The sequence below is a fragment of the Triturus cristatus genome, chromosome 1_2, assembly GCF_964204655.1.
Source record: "Triturus cristatus chromosome 1_2, aTriCri1.1, whole genome shotgun sequence".
In the NCBI taxonomy this organism is placed as follows: domain Eukaryota; kingdom Metazoa; phylum Chordata; class Amphibia; order Caudata; family Salamandridae; genus Triturus; species Triturus cristatus.
The window spans coordinates 855,427,627-855,448,969 of NC_140580.1; the positions used below are offsets into that span (position 1 = coordinate 855,427,627).

Sequence of the window (21,343 nt, forward strand, 5' to 3'; positions counted from 1 at the left end):
GGGTACCCACAACGGCACTGGGGTGGCTGGGTGAAGGGTGCTAGATTGGCGTCAGGTGCCCTGTTGGTTTCAATGAGGATTCTCTGGTCACAACAAATACTCCAGGCTCAGGCACAAAGATCTTCTGGAGGCGAGGTAAGTTGGGATGTCGGCGGGTGCCGGGACATCGTCGGTTGGGCCACCCAAGGCAGTGGGGCATCGGGTGCAGGGGTGTCTTGGCGTCAGGTTTACCTTACCGGCTCCGGTCACTGTCAGGGGGATCCTCCAGATAGAGACAGCAGGAGTCGTCGAGAGACTTGAGGTAGGTCAGGCATCACCAGATCTCAGGTCAGGGTCACCAGGGAGACCTCTTCATGGTTTTGGCACACTCAAACTCAGGCTGTGGGAGTTGGGTGTACAGTGGGACGCGGATTTTGCTGGAGCCAGTCTATCGGTCAGCAAATCCAGTGCTCACGGGAGACAGTCTTGGTAAGGAAGGCTGGGCAGGTCCTCTGGGGGGCTGCTGTGCAAGCCAGGGCTTCACTGGAGCAGGTCGATGTCTGGGCAGACCATTAGGGTTGGGGCCAAGTCAATTGCTGTCCTCCTCTTCTTTCAGCACAGCTCTTTGGTCCTTCTCCACTTCTTGCTTGTCTGAGGTGACAAAGTTCGGGGTTGCCCCTAAATACTACATTTAGGGGCGTTTCAGGTAGGTACACAGGTTGGGCCAATGGGTCCACCTATTAAGCCACCCTCCAGTGGGAGAGGTGCATAAGCCTCATTCTGGTTGGTTGGGTCCCCTGATCTTCAAGATGGCGGGGACTGAGAGTTGTGCTTTGCCTCGCCTCCCCCACCTGAGGGGTGGGGTTGGCAAAGCTGGGCCCACCTCTCCTCTTATCTGGTTTTTCCCACCAATTCTCCCACCCAAAGTGGGGGTCAGAACCGGTGGGGGCCAGATGCTTGGAGCAGCAAATGGCTGGGTCATCTCACAAAGGCAGCAAGCCTTTCGAAGCTTCCCCTTCGTGGACCCTGCCCATCCTGGAGGAGGAGGCTTGGCACCTCTGCCAAGGATGTGCTTTGTTTCAGGACCCCAAAAGCGGGAGGCTCTCGACCCAGGGTCCCTGACACATGTCTGGGGGTAGCAACTGGCGGGCAGTCAGTCAGGACACTAGAGTTCGGTCGTTTTTCAGGGGGCATTTCTAAGATGCCCTCTTAGTGCATTTGTGATTAAATCTCACACTGACATCAGTGTGGGTTTAATGTGCTGAGAAGTTGCAAGAAACTGGCTCTATATGTACTGCACCAAAGTAAGGTACAGTGTGTATAGAGTCCAAGAGTCTCCAGAGGTTTGGCAGAGGTTAAAGTTACATAGAACCTTACTCTCTAAAGTGGTAGCTTGGTCAAGCAGTAAGGCAGTATCAGAGGACAGTGTAAGGCATTTGTTGTACACACTCAATCAGCAAATCATCTCACACACAAGAACTGAACTCTAGGTCAATGGTTTTGTATAAAAGAATAAACTGTTTTATTTCTAGAACCAAGCCAGCCTGGTACAGGTAAGCATATAAATACTTTGCAGTATTAATTGCCTTGTTTGAACACAGTTCAGAATTGCAGTATAACTGGTACTGGTTTTGATTACAGGTTTAATAAAGTAGCACAGCAGATATAGTGCATTCAATTGAATGCAGTCAATTACTTTTCAGATTACTTTCTAACCACAGGATTGGATCCTAGATTCAGCCCTGGGACGTTTCCTGAAAACAGGTGAGTAAATGCGTTTTGGTTAAAGGTATGATTTTTAAGGAATATTATTGTATTTTAAAAGTTGAGTCACCAATGTTATCCTATTGGAGGAAATTCACTTAGCAGGTAAGTTATGTTAACGATACTTTTTCTTACTCCGTGCTGGATACCTAGATTCAGCATTGGGACATTTCCTGAAAACAGTTGAGAGAATGCGTTTTGGCTGATTATTAAGGAATATTTGCAGTTTTCAAAAGTCGACACTTCGAAACTTTGAGAGAAAAAAGTGTCAATATTATCCTATGAGGATAAATGAGTTATCGGTTTCAAGGTAAGTAATCGGTCTTTTGAGTTCGGTTTCAGGGGTTAGACTCAGGGGTCTCCCAGGGTCAGTGATGCACTGTTGTTGCACCTTAAGCAACACTTGGGCGGCCGGGTGCAGTGTATTGAGGCCCAATGTTATCCTAAGGGGGCTAGGGGGACTCCGGTGGGTGGCAGCTGGCAAGCAGGCCACAAGGTTGTGGGAGCAATGCTCCAAGGGTTAAGTTCAGGGTACGTTGGGGACCAAGTTAGCACCAAAGGGACACCCTCAGCGGCGCTAGGGCAGCCGGGTGCAGTTTTGAGGTCGGGTGCCCTGTTGAATTCAATGGAGATTTTCCGGGACAAAAACACTGCAGGCTTGGGGACGAAGATCTACCAGGAGTGACCACCACTTCGAGGGGTAAGCTGGGATGTAGCGGGATGGTCAGGCACCACTGGGTTGGGCACACAAGGCCGTGGGGCGTCGGGTGCAGGGGTGCCTTTAGACGTCGGATTTTCTTACCCGCTCTGGTCGCGGTGGGGGGGAGGGGGGGGGGGGGGGTTTGGGGGGGGGGGGGGTCAATCTCCTGGATTGTGGCTGCAGGCGTTGTCTGGAGGCAGGTCAGGGGTCACCAGATATCGGGTCAGGATCGCCGTGGGGGGACCTCCTCGTGATGTTTGTTCACTCAAACACAGGCCGGGCTAGGCAGGTGCAGAGTGTGCTGGAGTCACGGTTTCTGGCTGGCATCAGAAGCTGTAGTTCAAACACGTCCGGGGTTCACGGGAGAAACAGCTTGGAGAGTGAATGCAGGCAGGTCCTCCGGGGTTTTTGAGGTTGCTGGACATGCCGGGATTTTGCAGGAGCAGGTTCGAGGGTAGACAGACCTGTAGGGCAGGGGCCAAGTCAGTGGGCGTCGTCCTCTTGTTAGCTCTGCACGGCTTCTCGTCGTCCTTTTCTTGCGGATGCTGGATCTGACGAAGGAAGTTTCAGGGTTGCCCTAAATACTACATTTAGGGATGTTACAGGTAGGTAAAGGGCAGGGACCAATGGGTCCCTTCCCTGGGGTGGGTACACCCCCTTTTCTGCCACTCTCCAGTGGGAGGGAGGCAGGAGCCTGTCCCTGGTTGGCTGGGTCCCCCCATCCTCAAGATGGCGGGGATTCGTGGCTGTGCTTCACTTTGCCACCCCCACCTTAGGGGAGGAGTTGGCAGAGGTGGGCACACCTCTCTTCCTCACTTTGTTTTTCCAGTCGGGTCTCACCCCCAAAGTGGGGGGTAGAACCAGTGGGGACCAGTTGCGGAGTACAGCAAGTGGTCTGAAAAAGCTCACAAAGCCGGCATGCCTTTGAAACTTCTCCTTCGTCAACCCTACCCATCCTGGGGGGAGGAGGCTTGGCACCTCGTCCCAGGATGTGCATTGTTTCAGGCCCCCAAGAGTAGCAAGCTCTCGACCCAGGGGTCCAGAAACATGTCTGGTGGTGGCAGCCTGCGCAGCCACTCAGTCAGGTCACTGGGAGTTGGTAGAGTTTCAGGGGGCATCTCTAAGATGCCCTCTGTCGTGCATTTTACATTAAATCCCACACTAGCATCAGTGTGGGTTTAATGTGCTGAGAAGTTTGATACCAAACTTCCCAGTCTTCAGTGTAGCCATTATGGTGCTGTGGAGTTCGTAATGACAACCTTCCAGCACCATATACTCTTAATGGCAGCACTGCACTTACAGGGCCAGGAATGGACCTGGGCACTGTAGGGGTACAGGGCTCATGCACCTGTACCCTCACCACTGGCATAGGGCACCAAGCTAGAGGGGTGACTGATGTATGCCAGGGCAGTGGTTTGTGGGCATGGCACACAGGGATGTGGGCCATGTAGTCTCCGTTTTGTTCTGCACCCAGACACTCAGCCTGCAAAGGCAGTGTGTGCGCGCGCCAGGGTACAGGGCCTCTAAGGGTGGCACAATTGGTGCTGCAGCCCTTAGGAGCCTTCTCTGGTCACAGTGCCCTGGGTACATGGGGTACCATTTACCAGGGACCTACCTGTGGCCAGAGCTGTCAATTGGGTTTTGTTTTGGGGAAAGAACACAGGCCCTGGGGTCCTGATTGGCAGGGCCCCAGAGCACATCAAGGCCCAAGAGCATCAGTAGTCTGGCAACGAAAAAAAAGGGGGGGGGGGTTTACTGCAACAGAAACCCACTTTCTCACAGAAGTTTGATATCAAACTTCACAGTTTTTAGTAAAGCCATTATGGTGCTGTGGAGTTCGTAATGACAAACTCCCAGACCACATACTCTTTATGGCTTTACTGCACTTACAAAGCCTAAGAATTGGTCTAGACACTGTAGGGGTACAGGGCTAGCGCACTTGTACCCTTACCAGCGGTATAGTGCACTCAGCTAGAGGTGTGTGCCATGTCGACTTCACTTTGCTCTGCACCAAAACACGCAGCCTGCAATGGCACAGGGCCTCCAAGGGTGGCACAATATGTGCTGCAGCCCTTAGAGGCCTTGCCCGGTCACAGTGCCCTTGGTACCTATAGTACCTTTTACAAGGGACTTACATGTGACCAGAGAGTTGCCAATTGGGTTTGCAACAGTACAGTTTTAGGGAAAGAAAATAGGCCCTGGGTACCTGGTTGGCAGGAACTCAGGGCACACTTAGTCAAAGAACATCAACATTAGGCAAAAAGTCGGGTGCAACCATGCAAAAAGGGGCAGTTTCCTACAAATACCACATGTGTAGAGTACTTTAAACTCCTTTTTGAATTCTGTCTCAGAGGAGCGTTAGGGTATTTCATTTACCTAGGTACAAGAGAGTCAATTGTTATATCGTACTGTTTTACAGCATCTAAGAGGGCAATACACTAATACAAAATTACAGCGTTACAAACCCTCTATGACCAAATGACGTCTTCATTTCCTGTTAAAGTTCTTGTTCTTATAATACTTTTGTGCTCATACATACAACCAGTTTTCTGTCTAATTTAGTAGGTTGCAAGCCCTTCCAAGTACTACTGTGCAACACAATTAACTCCAAGAGGGGACCTACAATCCTCTCATACTAATTTCAATGATCTTTTCCCTAACATGCAGTTCACTGAAAGGTGCTGGCAATTGCTTCAGGGCTCCTACAGGATTCCTAATAAATGAGAATAACTTCAAGAAATTCTTTCTTCTTGCCACCCTTAATATCTACTACAATCACTTAAAATCTGGGGTCTTCAAACACTGATGCACAGAATAATGTAAACTAAAAACCTCAATTATGCATGAATTTCCTCGACAGGAGTGATCCAAGATGCTACTGATATTGAGCCTTCTGTTCAAGGTTGTAAAAGTGTATTTTTCCAATCAACAGCAATGTGGTGTTGGTCAAATGATACAATAATATTTAGAGGCATAATGTATTAATACTGTTAATATGCGGATTCAAGCTCGGAGGTGTTTACTGGGTCGGACATACAGTTGATGAAAGGTGCTGGCGGCACAAGATATCTGACAAGATGATGATGTTCTAAAATAAACATGGATTGGACTGTGCATTATGATTTTTTGTACATGCCATAAGTGGCATAAATCATCAGTGGGATAGCAAAATGGTGAACATACCCTTTACCCATCTGTTTGCAATGTTGTACTGCTGTAGATTCCTATGCTCTGCATACTCCTGTCATCTAGAGTCAGGCACAGATGTTTACTACCTCATTTTTCAAAGAAGTTTACCACGCAGTAGGCGAGTTGTGTAAGTGGACAGCAGTGTAAAAGATTTACATTGGAGAAGGAATAAAAGAGAAAGACATCTGATAATTATTGGCTTCTGAGGAGTAAGGTGGGTGCATGTGAATCTATAGCACTACATGCTATCAACAGTTGGCCACAGGGTGAGGTTTTCTGTTCATATAATATGTGGCTATGGTTATACAAGCTCTGCCTAGACTGTAAAGCAGTTCCTCCCCAAAGCGGCCGCCAGTGAGAAGACGATGCAGATGTTTGAAACAGTGTTCTTATGACAGCTTGGCCAACTAAAGATGTTTGACAGGTTAGAATATCCACACTATATTGCTTAGGGAAGATGTGTGGTTCTGGTCAAATAGTAGATTTGCAGACATCTGCTAAAGGGATATTACCAAGGAAAGCTCAAGTGGCACACTTCTCGCATGTCAAGTGGGTTCTATGGGACATGTGGAGTGTACAATTGGCCTTACTATAGCAAATTTGGATACACTTGCGAATCTTTAGAAATGGGATAGCCCCAGTGGGATTTGGTAATGGGTACCAAAAAATTATTGGACTTCCAAAATGGCTTAGGTCTATATATATTACAAATGAACACCCTCAACATCTAAAGTATAAAGATCCCTTTCGGACACAGATTCTGTTTGAGGGAAGAAGATTGGAAGCTCAATGGTCTACTCCATGTGAAAAGGTGACAACCTTTGCCAGAAATGTGGGGATGGAGTGAAGTACTAACCTCCCTTTGTGAATGCTACATTGTAAGAGCTAGAAGCTCACTAATGTGCCTGAGAGTAGTGATTGCAACTAAGAAGGCCACCTACCAAGGCAAGAACTGTATGGCACATGACCGTACGAGCCCTATAGTTGTGTGAGGAGCACATTTAGGTTTCACACAGAGGCTGGTTGCAATTGTTGGAGAAAATACTGTTTAAAGGTCTTAATGACTGGAATCTTGAAAAGTGAGGACTGTTCTCGGTTTTGTAAATACTCCAACTGCAGTTAGGGGTAAAGAAGGCCTGTCTTGTATAGGTTTAGGAGGTAAAAGACAATTTCTTGCACAGACACCTTAAAGGGAATTTACTGTTTGGAGATACTGTGGTGCATCAATCTCATGAGCAGTAAGCTTGTGTACCTCTAACATAAAAAGCATGCATTCCTCTGGAAGTTTGAGACAGACGAACTCTAAGAACTCAGGTGCATGATTCAGCTGCCTGGGATCTGGGTTTCTGAGCTGGCACTGATCTGAGTGAGAAGGCCCATCAAAAACCACAAGGGTGACCCCATAGACTTTTGGACTGGAGTACTTTTAATTAAGAACGACAATGTCCAAAAGGTGTGAATTGCATGATAGAGTTTAACCCCTTCAGCGCGGCGCGGATTACCACGCCGTGCTGAAGGTTCGTAGCGCGAGCGGGGCCGTGACGGAGCGGTTCCGTCATCCGCACAGCGCGACCGATGCGATGACGGAACCGCTCCGTCATGCGCATCGAAAGGGTTAAATCAATAGTCAAACATCAATTGTTTTTTATCTGAAGGACAATAAATGTAGAGAGCATAGCCATTACAAGCAAGAAAACAAAATGGCCATATGTTATAATTAAAAAAGAAACTAGTTTATGTTTAGTAAGACATAATACATTGAATGGTTGGATATTTGGGCAAACTAAACCACTAAAGGAAAATGCTACTTACCAGTATGCATCTGTTCTTCGCATGTACAGCTGTAGATTCGAATACTTGAGCATAGATCGCCATCTGGTGTTGGTCTCGGATGTTTGCAGTTTGTTTTTGTCTTGGAAGAAGTCTTTTTTACTCACGAGATAGGTGACTCCTCCTTAGGACGATAGTGCGCATGGGCATCGACTCCATCTTCAGATTGTTTTGCCATATCGGGTTGTGATGGAGTTAGTAAGAAACAGAAAAGGATGTCCACGTGTAATGTATCTAAGTAAGATAGTACTAGAACAGATAGAGGTATCCGGGGTGGTGGGTGGGCGTATACGAATCTACAGCTCTACATGCCAAGAACGGATGCATACTGGTAAGTAGCATTTTCCGTTTGAGGCATATGAGCTGTAGATCATATGCGGTGGCATAGACTATATAGAAGTTATCTTCTTAGCGGTGGTTGACCTGTATCTGTTGCAGTAGTTTGAAAAAGTGTTCTTAAGACAGACTGGCCCACACTAGCTTATTGTTTTGCATGCACATCTGCACAGTAGTGTTTTGTGAATGTTTGAGGTGTACACCAAGTTGCTGCTTTACAAATGTCATCTTGGGGAATGTTCCCTAAGAATGCCATAGATTCCCCTAGTTTTCATGTGGAGGGAGCCCTAGGAGGAATGGTTAAGGTGCGTTTGGCTTTTGCATAGCATATTTGGATACACTTAACAGTCCACCTTGTAATCCCGGTTTTTGAGATAGAATTGCCATTATGAGGTGGGGAAAAAGCCACAAAAAGTGGTTTCGTTTTTCGAAAGGATTTTGTTCTTTCAATGTAGTACAGTATCGCTCTTTTTACGTCTAGGGTGTGAAGAGCCCGTTCTGCTACTGAGTCTGGTAGAGGGAAAAACACTGGGAGTTCTACAGACTGTTTAAGGTGGAAAGCAGAGACCACTTTAGGTAGAAATTTTGGATTAGTCCTAATAACCACTTTGTTATGATGGATTGGAAGAAATGGTTCTTGAATGGTTAATGCCTGGAGTTCACTCACTCTTCCGAGAGAGGTGATTGCAACCAAAAAAGCTACTTTCCATGATAGAAATTGCAATTTGCATTTATGTATAGGTTCAAATGGAAGACCCATGATTCTAGTAAGTACCACATTTAGGTTCCATACTGGAGAGGGTGGAACTCTAGGTGAAATTATACTTTTAAGCCCTTCCATAAATGCCTTGATAGCTGGTACCCTAAACAAAGACAAATGATGTCTGTTTTGGAGATAGACTACATCTTGCGGCAATAGAAGCCTAATAGATGTATACGCTAGGTTACATTGTTGTAGATGGAGAAGGTAACAGATGATGTTTTGAATGGAAGCATCTACGGGGCCGATTTTGTTATTTGTACAGTAAATTACAAATCTTTTCCACTTTATGGCATAGCAAGCTCTAGTGGTAGGACGTCTAGTCTCCCTAATGATGTTCATGCAGTTTGGCGGTAAATAAAGGTAGCCAAACTCTAAGACTTCAGGTGCCAGATCGCAAGGTTGAGTTGATTGGGATCTGGATGCCTTATCTCTCCATGGTTCTGAGGGAGAAGCTTGGTTGAGAGGTGTAGCTTTTGATGAGGAACTACTGATAGTTCCAATAGGGTTGTGAAGCATGGTTGCCGGGCCCATGTTGGAGGAACCAGGATCATTGTGAGGGAATGCTGTCTGAGTTTGCGAACCACTAGTGGAATGAGTGGGAGAGGCGGAAAAGTGTAAGCAAATTTGCCTGACCAGTTCATCTATAGCGCATTGCCTTTGGACAATGGGTGTGGATACGAAGCTAGGGCAGTTTGCGTTTTAGTGTGTGGCGAACATGTCTACTTCTGGGTGGCCCCACATTTGAAAGAATGGAAGCAGAACTTGAGGGTGAAGTTCCCATTCGTGGATCTGCTGTTGTTGGAGACTGAGTAGATCCGCAATTTGATTGTGTACTCCTGGGAGGTGTTCTGCGAGGAGATATATTTTTTGAGGAATGGCCCATCTCCATATGCTTTGAGCTAGATGTGAAAGCTGGAGAGAGTGTGTCCCTCCATGTTTCTGTATGTAGTACATTGCTGTTATGTAGTCTGTACGGACCAGGACAGCTTTGCTTATGTGGTGGAGTTGAAAAGATTTTAATGCTAGGAAGATAGCCAACAATTCCAGGTAATTTATGTGGAATTGTTTTTGTTGAGGGGTCCATATGCCTTAAATGGTATGGCTTTAAAGATGAGCTCCCCAACCGGTGAGCGATGCGTCTGTTAGCACTATTTATGGAACCGGGTCGAGAAACGGCCGTCTTTGGAAAGGTTTTGTGTGTTCCACCACTGCAGAGAGCGATGGGTGCAGTCATCTACCAACACCAGATCAGTTAGCTGACCTTGAGTCTGGTTACACTGACGTGCCAAACACTCCTATAAGGGACGCATTTGGAGTCTTGCATAAGGGACGATGAAAATGCAAGAGGCCATCATCCCGATTAACTGCATGAACACTCGCGCTGGAAGTGAGTGTTGAGGTTGAAATTTTTGTATTGGAGCTTGTATGGCACTTATCCTGACTGGATTGGGGTATGCTAGAGCTTTTGAAATGTCTATTGTAGCCTCTAGATATTGTTGTATGTTGGACGGTTGGAGGTGAGATTTGGTAAGGTTTACCGTGAATTCAAGGGTGTGAAGCAGTTGGATTATTTTGTGTTGCACACAGCTGCTGTGTGACTTGGCTTTTATAAGCCAGTCATCCAGATAAGGGAAAATGTGAATGTGCGGTCTTCTTAAGTGGGCTGCAACTACTGCGAGACACTTGGTGAAGACTCGGGGTGCAGTAGTCACCACGAATGGGAGGACCTTGAACTGGTAGTGTTGACCATCTACCACAAACTTGAGATTTCCTGTGAGCGGGGTGAACGGGAATATGAAAGTAGGCGTCCTTTAGATCCAAAGTGGAGAGAAAGTCGCCCTGTTGAAGTAGTGAAAGCACCTGTTGAAGAGTGACCATGTGGAAGTGGTCTGGCTGAATGCAGAGGTTTAGTGGTGTGAGGTCCAGTATGGGCCTGAGAGCGCCATCCTTTTTTGGGATTAGAAAATACAGGGAGCAAACCCCTGTGCCTTGGTGCGGATGGGGGGACTGATTCTATTGCATGTTTTTGTACTAGAGAGAGAACTTCTTGTTTGAGAAGTGTTAGATGTTCCGTGGACATTGGACGATGTTTGGGTGGAATGTTTGGGTGGGTAGAGGTGAGTTCCAGGCAGTAACCATACTGGATAATTTGCCTTATCCACTTGTCTGTTTTGATCGAATTCCAGACAGGAAGAACTGTGTTAGCCGTCCCCCGACAGGAGTGGAATGATCGGGGGTAGTAGAGGGAAGTCACAGCTTGGTGGTAGGGGAAGTTCAGGTGGAGTTTCCTCTGCCTCTTCCTCTATTGTTATTTCCTCTGTATCCTCCCCAAAAATATCCTCTGGATGAGGAGGATTGATTGGGGCTTTTATAAGACGAGGCGGTGTTTTCTGATGCAGCCATCTTTGAGGCACCCCTATAAAAGGAGCGACGAAAAGAACCTCTGTTAGAGTGTAGCTGTAATGCCCCCATGGCTTTTAGCAGTCTCGGTGTCTTTCTTCATTTTTTCCAATAAAGAATCGATTGTGGGGCCAAAAATGGTGTTCCTGATCAAATGGCTGATTAAGAAGTGCTGACTGTACTTCTTGCTTAAAGCCCGAGATTCTGAGCCAAGCGTGTCGTCGTAGCAAAATGCCGATGTTAATGGCACCCGAGGCAGTATCAGCTCCATCAAGGGCACATTTGATGGAAGTGTTTGTTATAAGCTTACCCTCTTGGATGAGGACGTGAGCTTTAGCTTTGTATTGGTCTAGTAAGTGTTGCATCAGTTTTTCTAGCTCATCGTAGTGAGCTCTATCATACCGCGCCAGGAGAGCTTGTGCATTGGCAATGAGCCAATGAATGGCCGCTTGAGATGCACTTCTTTTGCCCGATGCATCTATAAGTTTTGATTCTTTTTCAGGTGGACGGGCATCACCTGTTGCCTGAGAATTTGCCCTTTTTCATGCATTTGAACCAACAAGCAAATCTAAAGGTACCTGACCCCTGATGTAAATTAGGTCTGTAGTAGCGGCTTTATATTTTTGTCCACCCTTAGTGTAAGTATTCTAGCTCTAACAGGATCTTTGAATACTTCATTGGCGTGTTTTATCAGACCTTTAAGCATGGGTAGTGAGTTTGTGGTTTTTTGTGATGGAGCGAAAGTTTCCACTAAAAAGTCTTCTTCTAAGGGGTCAGTGTGTAATTCTACCCCATGGTATTGAGCAGCTCTATTAATGAGCTGTGTGAAACCAATATTGTCATCGGGTGGTGATGGTCTGGAGCGATATAGATCGGGGTCATTAGTATGATCTGGGTCCTTATCATAATCATCCCAGGGGTCTGGGTCCTGTGGAATGGTGTCCTGATCATCATCTCCATCCCCTTCCCCATCCCCATCCCCGTGTGCACCTCCATTTCCATCCTCATCATTATCATCCAGGTGCCCAGGTGAAAAATGTGGTGGTGGTGAATTTGCTGGTGAAATTATTAGATGTGGGTTAAAAGTTGGAGCAGAGGGAGGTATGTAAGTGGGAAGAGGGGTTAGTACCCATGTCTTTTTTCTTTGAAGGTATGTGGCAGTCTTCAGGAAGGTCCAGCTTCTGTTTATTGGGCAGTGTTGCTCGAAGTTTCCCAGTTTCTGGGTCATTATGCAACTGTTTTTGCTTCGGATCCAAAGACTCTGGTGGACGAAGTTCTTTAGATGGAGTCTGTTTACGAGGGCTTCCGTGTTTCATAGGGTCGGTACCCTTCGGTGCGGGCTGTTTCGACTCCGAAGGCTTAGTTTTTCCGTTTCGGTTCCAAAGGCTTTTATTTTGGTTCCGAAATGTTTACTTTATTTGGTTTCGGTTCCGATGGTTTTGGTTTAACTGGTGTTGGTTCCGAAGCTTTCAATCTCGGTAGTATTGGCTCTGAAGACTTTGGTTTTTTGTGAGTCTTTCGGTGCCGAAGACGTCTTCGGTGCCAACAGCGGAGCATCAGACTTGGCCTTATATTTCAGTGCCAAAGATGTGGGTTCGACACCTGGACGGGGTTGGCTCGATCCCGAGCCAGAAGGCTTGTCTTTATGTTTCACGAAGGCGGGGCATCTGAAACAGTCACACGGTGTCGACCTGAGCCCGAGGGCGAAGGTGTAACCGGAGTCTTTGGTGTTTTTGTGGGCAGTTGGGGCTTGTTACCAACGGTTCGTTGAGCCGGAGTGATGTTGGGAGTCCTCTTCCATGTCGGAGTCGTCCGCTTCAGACATGGAAATGTGCCCCTCTTCTTCTGCGCTGAGTTGAAACTCTTATTCTTCTCAGAAGATATCCGGCACCGGACTAGCGCCGCGTCTCATTTCGTGCCGTCGAGCCTGACGGTAACAAATTGTTTTCTTCGATCGAAATGATACAGGCCTCGCAGCTGGTTTCTTCGTGCTCCGGAGAGAGGCAGAGGTTACAAACCTCGTGCAAGTGTGTGTGTGGGAACTTAGCCCCACACTCAGGGCATTTTTTAAACGGAGTCCATTCCACGGACTGCTTGCGTGGTCGGCGCTTGTAGGCCTCACAGCCCGCGTCTAAGCATCGATCGAAGTACTTGGATTTTTACGATGCGCATTTCGAAAGGAAAAACACGATCGAAAACAATACAGTCGAGTGGTAAGGATTGCGCGTCGAAAAGGTTCGAAGACTATCCCGAACCCGAGTGTCGCAATACACTCCCGAACCCGATGGCAGAAAAAAACAATCTGAAGATGGAGTCGATGCCCATGCACACTATCGTCCTAAGGAGGAGTCACCTACCTCGTGACTACAAAAGACTGATTCCAAGACAAAAACAAACTGCAAACATCCAAGCCCAACACCCACTGGCTATCTATGCACAAGTATACAATCTACAACTCATATGCCTCGAACATAATGTTGTAAATAATCACTTTATATTGATGATCACAGGGGTGTGGAATTGCATAAATTATCTACTTCTCTAAGGGGCAGGATGCTTCAGAATTCTATTTACCATGTAAAATAAGTAAATAAGTTTGTACCTTTTGGTGTGTAGTAAGGTGACAACTTTTGGCAGTGATCTCAATATTGCAGAGTTCCAAAAACAGCTATTCTTATATTAGGGCTCATAACATATCAGGGTATGGATTCTAGGAGTGTAATATTACCACCTTTTCTCAAATCTACCTAGAGGGCTTGTATAAGGCGGGCAGCGTTAGTTGCAAAGATGGAATGCCCTGTGAGGTGTACACCCACAAACTAATGTAATCGATGAACACCTCTCCAACCTCTTCACATATACTTGAAATTGTTGGTAAATTAGTTGTGACAAGGGCAGGAGTAAACTTTTATGAAGGTTCACTGGGGTGTAGGTTAAGTGAATTTGCAATCACCCAGCATATTTCCAAATAGGCATGTGTATATTTGCTTGTGTGAAAATACAAACTTTTAATAAGAGTTTAGTTTCCAGGCCTATTTCTATGAACTGATGTGGAGTCATGAAAGTCATAAAACAGCATCAATGCAAGGACATATACCTGCTAGTGCACTTTAAAAATATGCAACCTAATTTCATTATCTTCATATTGTTCATAATGATTTTACACTAATTCATCTTTAATAATCTTTTAAAATATTGGCATCCATCAACACAATTGACAAAATGACAACTCAGAGAAATGGCATTTACAGTTGCAAAGTAGTTCAACAAAACACTTTTTGGAAGAGATTCAACTTGCAAAAGCGGATGTTTCACTCAATGGTGCTTCATTGAGCTGTCCACTCCCACATACTTGCTTCAAAAGTACATTCCTTGACCCTTCAATAGTTCTGCCAAGTCATATTTACACTAACTTACCTGGCTCAGTAGCTCCTCCCTGCAACCTTCAATGGTCCTGCATAGGCTGCTCTTCTTGGGTTTCTCATCGTCAGAGGCCTTCCCGTCACAAATGGTGACCTTGCTTTTGTCAGCAGGGGAGGCAGTGGCATGTCGGAGAGCACTCTCAGGAGCTCTTGACTCGCTCTGAAATGCGGATTCTTTCATTGTGGAGCTCAAGCCACTACTTGGGGTTCTCTTCACAAGAGCCTTAAGAAACAAAGGCACCTTTTAATGATGTAGAAATTGACCTTAGGTAGGTGTCAAAACTCTCAAGAGCAACACAACACTGCACAACAACAAGGGATATTCGCAAAAGCACATACACCACTTAGATAGTAAAGAACAAGTTACTTACCTTCGGTAACGATGTATCTGTAAGAAACATTAGTTAGTTAGATTCCTCACCTTAGAATATCCCCAGGCGTCAGACTGGATCCGGAAGAATCTTCGTCAGCAATACCCCTTGCGCGTCGCTAGGCGTCGTCTGCGGCTCCGCGTCCGTCGTCGGCGTCGTGCGCCGGAATGACGGAGTACTTAGACGCCGCCCTCGCGCGCTGACGTCAGTTCTTGTACATAGCTTTCCGCGCCAGGAACGCAGAGCCATGCAAAGACCGACACTGGTGCCAAAAATAAAATCATGGGGCCTGAAAAGGATAACCTTAACCCTAGATGTCAGTTCGCAGAATGGGGAGGATGGGTGGGTCGGTGAGGAATCTAACTAACTAATGTTTCTTACAGATACATCATTACCGAAGGTAAGTAACTTGTTCATCTGAAAGAAACACGTTAGTTAGATTCCTCACCTTAGAATAGATACCCAAGAAATAACATCCACGGTGGTGGGTCTGCGAACCAAGATCACACCAGAAAGTCCTGGAGGACAGAACGGCCAAAGAAGCCATCCCTCCGGACTTGGCTGTCAAGGCAATAATGCCTGGCAAACGTGTGTAGCGAAGCCCACGTCGCCACCTGACAGATGTCCTGCAAAGGGACACCCCGTCCCAAAGCAGTAGTAGCCGCTGTGGCCCGAGTAGAATGGGCGCGCAGCCCAACAGGAGGGTCCTTTTTTGCCAAGGAATAACACATTTTGATGCACAAAACGACCCACCGAGAGATGGTCCGTTTGTGCACAGCTTTCCCCTTCTTAGCACCCACGTATCCAACGAAAAGTTGGTCGTCCACCCAACACTGCTTTGTGCGGTCCAGATAAAAGGAGAGCGCACGTTTTGGGTCCAGACGGTGGAGCCTCTCTTCCTCTTTGGAAGGATGCGGAGGCGGAAAGAAGGTGGGCAAGGTGACAGACTGCCCAAGATGAAATGGAGTCACCACTTTCGGAAGAAAGGAGGGACGAGGCCGAAGGACAACCTTGTCCGGATGAACAGAGAGAAAAGGAGGCTTTGAAGATAGAGCCTGGAGCTCACTCACCCGTCTAGCCGAGGTGATGGCTACCAGAAAAGCAGTCTTAAGCGTCAGCAGACGAAGAGGACAATTATGAAGAGGCTTAAAGGGAGCGCACATAAGAAATGTGAGAACAAGATTCAAGTCCCACTGAGGCATTACAAAAGGGACAGGAGGGAACGTGTGAGTAATCCCTTTGAGAAAACGGGAAACAGGGGACTTGAAAAGAGAAGGCTGATCAGGAAGCCGTAAGAAGGCAGAGATTGCAGCAAGATAACCTTTCAAGGTGCCCAACGCAGAGCCCTGCCGGGCCAAAGAAAGAAGAAAGAGGAGAACCTCAGAAAGAGGGGCAGAAAGGGGATCCACAGCCTTTGCTGTGCACCATGCCACAAATTTGTTCCACCGGCAGGCGTATACCGTCTTTGTGGAGGGACGCCTGGCTGCCAGAATGACATCACAGACTTCAGGAGGCAAGTCAAATGGCATCAACTGCCGCCGCTCAATCTCCACGCATGGAGGTGGAGGCTGGACAGGTTCGGGTGGAGGACCGTCCCCTGCTGCTGCGACAGAAGATCCTCCCGAAGGGGCAGACGTATCGGAGGATCGGTCAGCATACTGAGTAGCTCGGGATACCAGTACCTTCGTGCCCAATCCGGAGCCACCAAGATGACTTGGGCCCGGTCGTGCCTGATCTTCTTCAGCACTCTTGGCAGAAGTGGTATAGGCGGAAAGGCGTAAAACAGACCGCAACTCCACTCGTGACGAAAAGCGTCGCCGAGCGAGTGCCGCCTTGGAAATTCCAACGCGCAGAACTGCTGACATTGCGCGTTCTCTTCGGTGGCGAATAGATCTAACCAAGGCTCTCCCCACTGCTGAAAGAGACCTTGCGCCACTTCGGAGTTCAGACGCCATTCGTGATCCATCATGCACCGGCGGCTGAGTTCGTCTGCTCTGGCGTTCAGAGAGCCCGCCAGATGTTGAACCACTAGGGTGACGCCCTGGTGTTCCAGCCACGTCCAGAGGCACAGAGCCTCCTGACAAAGGGTCCACGACCCCACCCCGCCCTGTTTGTTGCAATACCACATGGCGGTGGTGTTGTCTGTGAACACCTGCACGACACTTCCCCTGACAGAGGGAAGGAAGGCTTTCAGTGCAAGTCGGATCGCTCTCAACTCCAACAGGTTGATGTGGAGATGAGACTCCGCCGGAGACCAGAGGCCTCTGATCTCCGCCTCCCCCATATGGCCACCCCATCCCAGGAGGGACGCATCCGTCACTACGACATGCTCCGGTTGGGGAAGGGAGAGGCTCTTGCCCTTGACCCAATCGCGGTCCGTGAGCCACCACTGCAACTGCCCTGGTCCAAGATAGGGCGTAGGCCCCCTTTGCCCTTCTTGGGAACCAGAAAGTAGTGGGAATAACAACCACGACCTACTTCTGGGCTCGGAACGCGCTCGACGGCCCCCTCGGCCAAGAGGGCCGAAACTTCCTCGTGGAGAAGATTCAAATGATCCCCCGAGATACGGTGGTGCTGCGGTGGCATGGCTGGAGGGGTCGTCTCGAAGGGGAGGGAGTAGCCCCTTCGGACGATTTGCAGCACCCACCTGTCCGATGTGATGGACCGCCAGTGGAGCAGGTGATGGCGAAACCTGCCGCCCACTGGCGTGGAATGGGCCTGAAAGCTCGGACTAGGAAGGCTTTGAGGCGGATGCTGCCGGGGTGGATGTGGGCTGACCGCGTCGTCCTCCAGAACCGCCTCGGCAGAAGCCACGTCCGCGACCGCGCGCAGGTTGGTTCTGCGGCTGGTGGCTAGGCGCACGTGAGGAGGCACCCCTTCCTTGGCCACGAAAGGGGCGAAAGGCGGAAGTTTGCGACCGCGGGGCCGAGAGGCCCAAGGACTTGGCCGTAGCCCGGGAGTCCTTAAAGCAATTCAGCGCACTGTCCGCTTTCTCGCCGAAAAGGCGAGTGCCATCAAAGGGCATGTCCATGAGGGTGCTCTGGACATCGCCCGAAAAGGACGTGGACCACAGCCAGGCGTGACGTCTAAGCGCCACTGAGGTAGAAATCGCCCTACCCAGCGAGTCCGTAGTGTCAAGCCCACATCAGATAGCATGTCGTGCCGCATCCCTCCCATCGGCCAGAGCCTGGGTAAGTCGTGTCCGGACCTCCTCCGGACACAGGGGCAGCACGTCCTCCACCGCATCCCACAGAGAGTGGGAATAACGGTCCAAGAGACAAGCGGTGTTCAAAGACCGCAGGCCCAAACTACGGGAGGAGAACAGCTTCTTGCCAAACTGTTCTAGTCTCTTGGAATCCCGGTCCGGCGGGGCGGTCGGGAAAGAGGATTGGGAGGTGGAGGCCTGGATAACCAGGCTCTCAGGGGTAGGGTGTTGGGACAGAAAACTGGGGTCGCACAGAGCAGGGCGGTGGCGCCTGGCAACGTTCCTGTCCACAGGAGGGACTGTGGAGGGCTTGGACCAGGTGCCCTGCTGAACGTCAATGAGGGCCTCATTGAATTGCAGCAGAGGCTCAGTGGAGCTTGCTGCAGACTGAAGCACCTCAGTGAGGACGTTAGTCCTCACAGCCACGGCAGGCAGCTCGAGCCCAAGCGCTGCGGCCGCCTTGCGCAGCACCACAGAGAACGCAGCGCCCTCCTCCGAAGCCACAGTCGGAGGAGAGACGAATCCAGTGTCTGGAGAGGTATCTAGGCCACTGGCCTCCCCCAGTTCATCTGCCCAGTCCTGGGACAGTTGAGCCTGAACGGCCATAGGATCCTCGGATCCCTCCCAGTTGTCCCCATCATCCGATTCCTGGTATACAGGAGGAAGGTAAGGAGCCGGACGGTAGACATAGTGTGCCTCTAGCGGCGCCGAACGCGGCGTCCATCGACGCCGTAGCGGCGCCGGGTCCGGAGTGGGAGTGAACTGGGGCTCGACGTTGAGCGGAGTCGGCGTCGTGGGTGGTACTGGTGTCGACGCCGGCGGAGGAGGCGTGACGAGGTCGACAGGGACTCGGGAACGGGTCCCCCGGGCGCTTGGGGCGTCGAGGCCGGAGCAGTCGACGGCGCCGGAGCCACCGGCCGGCAAGGCAGCCCAGTCAGGTCCGCGGGGCCCGAAGGCGCGCCAGCGGGCGCTGACGGCGGGGCCAGGCTCCTCATGGCCGAGAGGAAGGCACTGACCTCCGCCGGCGTCGCGTCAGTCCCAGGGACCGGCGGGTATGGGGACGTGCGCGGCGCCTGCGCTCCGCCGGAGCCGCGGGGGTGGGACCACCCTGACCCTCGGCCGAGTCGCGCGACCGGCGAGGGGAGTCCGAAGAGCGGTGTCGCCTCTTGGACTTCTTGGAATGCTTCGACTTACCCGAAGACTTGGATCCCGACGACCGATGGGGACGTCAGCTGCGGCTCCGCGACCGATCCTTGGACCTTCTCCTGGACCGGGATCGAGCGACGCGCGGAGTCGAGTGGCAGATCTCGAGAAGCTTACGGGACCGCTCCCGTCTAGCCTTCGAGGTCAGGGCCTTGCAGTCGGAACACGACTCCGCGTCGTGGTCGAGGCCCAAGCAGTAAAGGCACCGGCGGTGATGGTCCGTAACCAACATCAGGCGGCTACAGTCAGCACAGGCTTTAAAACCAGGCATCCTACCGGCACCAGAGTCGATTGACAAGATCAAAAAAGATCGAAAAAAATAGTCAAAAAGTGACTAAAGGGGTAGCTCTCCCGGATCTGCGCTTACTGGCGCGGAAAAAAGAAGAACTGACGTCAGCGCGTGAGGGCGGCGTCTAAGTACTCCGACGACGTCATTCCGGCGCACGACGCCGACGACGGACGCGGAGCCGCAGACGACGCCTAGCGACGCGCAAGGGGTATTGCTGACGAAAAATCTTCCGGATCCAGTCTGACGCCTGGGGATATTCTAAGGTGAGGAATCTAACTAACGTGTTTCTTTCAGATGTCCATGTTGCGTATTCTCCCTACACCACCAACCGCCTTAAGAAAACAAGCATTTGCAATGCAATAGGTCTCACATTTACTAGAGTTTGAGCTATTGACATTGCAGATTACATTACCTTTTATTAATGTGCTGTTTTTTTAAACAAATAAATAAGAGGCATTGTCATTTACAATGCCAATAGCATAAACTCACGCAAATGCTACACAATATCCTAGGTGCAACAACATCAACTGTTGCATGGCTAAACATTTAAAAGGTCCCAAAGGCGAGACCTATTGGCTATGCCAATGCTTGTTTATGCTTACCTTTTGGTGGAAACATTATTCCCTATTATAATGTTAATGAATTTAGAAACTGTCAGAAGATCGACAAAGGAAGCTGAACCCCAGATCTACATCGAAAGGGTGTGGAAATAAAGATACTAACGTCAGTAGGCAGAGGTGGGACTTTTATGCTGCTCTGCACCGTCACTTTCGGGGTGGTACGGAGTCACAGTGAAGTCAACTATGGTTTGCACTTGTATTGCTGAGGAACATTCTAGAAGCTAGGAATTTACAGTTAGAAGTAGTCACTAGAAATGTAAACAATGGGAGAATGAATTACCAATGTATATGCTATTTATAATGAGTCATGCTGGAAGGTAAGAGAATTTGGCAAGTTAGGAGATCCCATTTATAACTTCCTGACATGGTGTAAAGAACAAGTTACTTACCTTCGGTAACGATGTATCTGTAAGAAACATTAGTTAGTTAGATTCCTCACCTTAGAATATCCCCAGGCGTCAGGCTGGATCCGGATAGATTTTTTGTCAGCAATACCCCTTGCGCGTTGCTAGGCGACGTCTGCGGCTCCGCGTCCGGCGTCGTGCGCCGGAATGACGGAGTACTTAGACGCCGCCCTGGCAGGCTGACTTCAGTTCTTGTACATAGCTTTCTGCGCCAGGAACGCAGAGCCATGCAAGAGACCAACACTGGTGCCAAAAAATCTAGGGCCCTGAAAAGGATAACCTTAACCCTAGATGTCAGTTCGCAGAACGGGGAGGATGGGTGGGTCGGTGAGGAATCTAACTAACTAATGTTTCTTACAGATACATCGTTACCGAAAGTAAGTAACTTGTTCATCTGAAAGAAACATGTTAGTGAGATTCCTCATCTTAGAATAGATACCCCAGCAATACCAACCCCGGTGGTGGGTCTGCGAACCAAGATTGTGAGAAAGTGCCATCTTTCTTGCATGGTATGCCCCCACTTTTTGCTAAATTGCTGAATGTACTTCGATTGAGTGTACCCTGGGTTCCTGCCAATCAGGTGCCCAGGGCCTATGTTCCTTCCTTAAACCACACAAACTCCAAATTGGCAAACCCTAGCCACATGTCAGCCCCTAGTAAATGGTACCCTACGTACCCAGGGCCTTGTGGCCAGGGAAGGCCTCTAAGGGCTGCAGCACTCATTGTGCCACCCTCAGAGGCCCTGTACCCTTACACACACACTGCCCTTGCAGGCTGAGTGTCTGGGTGCAGGACAAAACAAAGAGTCGACATGGCACACATCACTGTGTACCATGCCCATCACCTACACTGCCAAGGCATTTGTCAG

The 21,343-nt window shown here is 49.1% G+C and overlaps 1 protein-coding gene across 14 annotated transcripts in view; it reads right to left on the bottom strand.

Moving 5' to 3' along the window:
• The window catches only part of UBR4 (ubiquitin protein ligase E3 component n-recognin 4), a 1,980,383-nt gene that overhangs the window by 1,194,292 nt on the left and 764,748 nt on the right, over positions 1-21,343 (bottom strand). For all 14 annotated transcript variants that reach the window (XM_085609056.1, XM_085609055.1, XM_085609054.1 and 11 more), the window contains exon 38: positions 14,379-14,606. In XM_085609056.1, the coding sequence (XP_085465182.1) occupies positions 14,379-14,606 (228 nt within the window). The remainder of the gene's footprint in view (positions 1-14,378; positions 14,607-21,343) is intronic.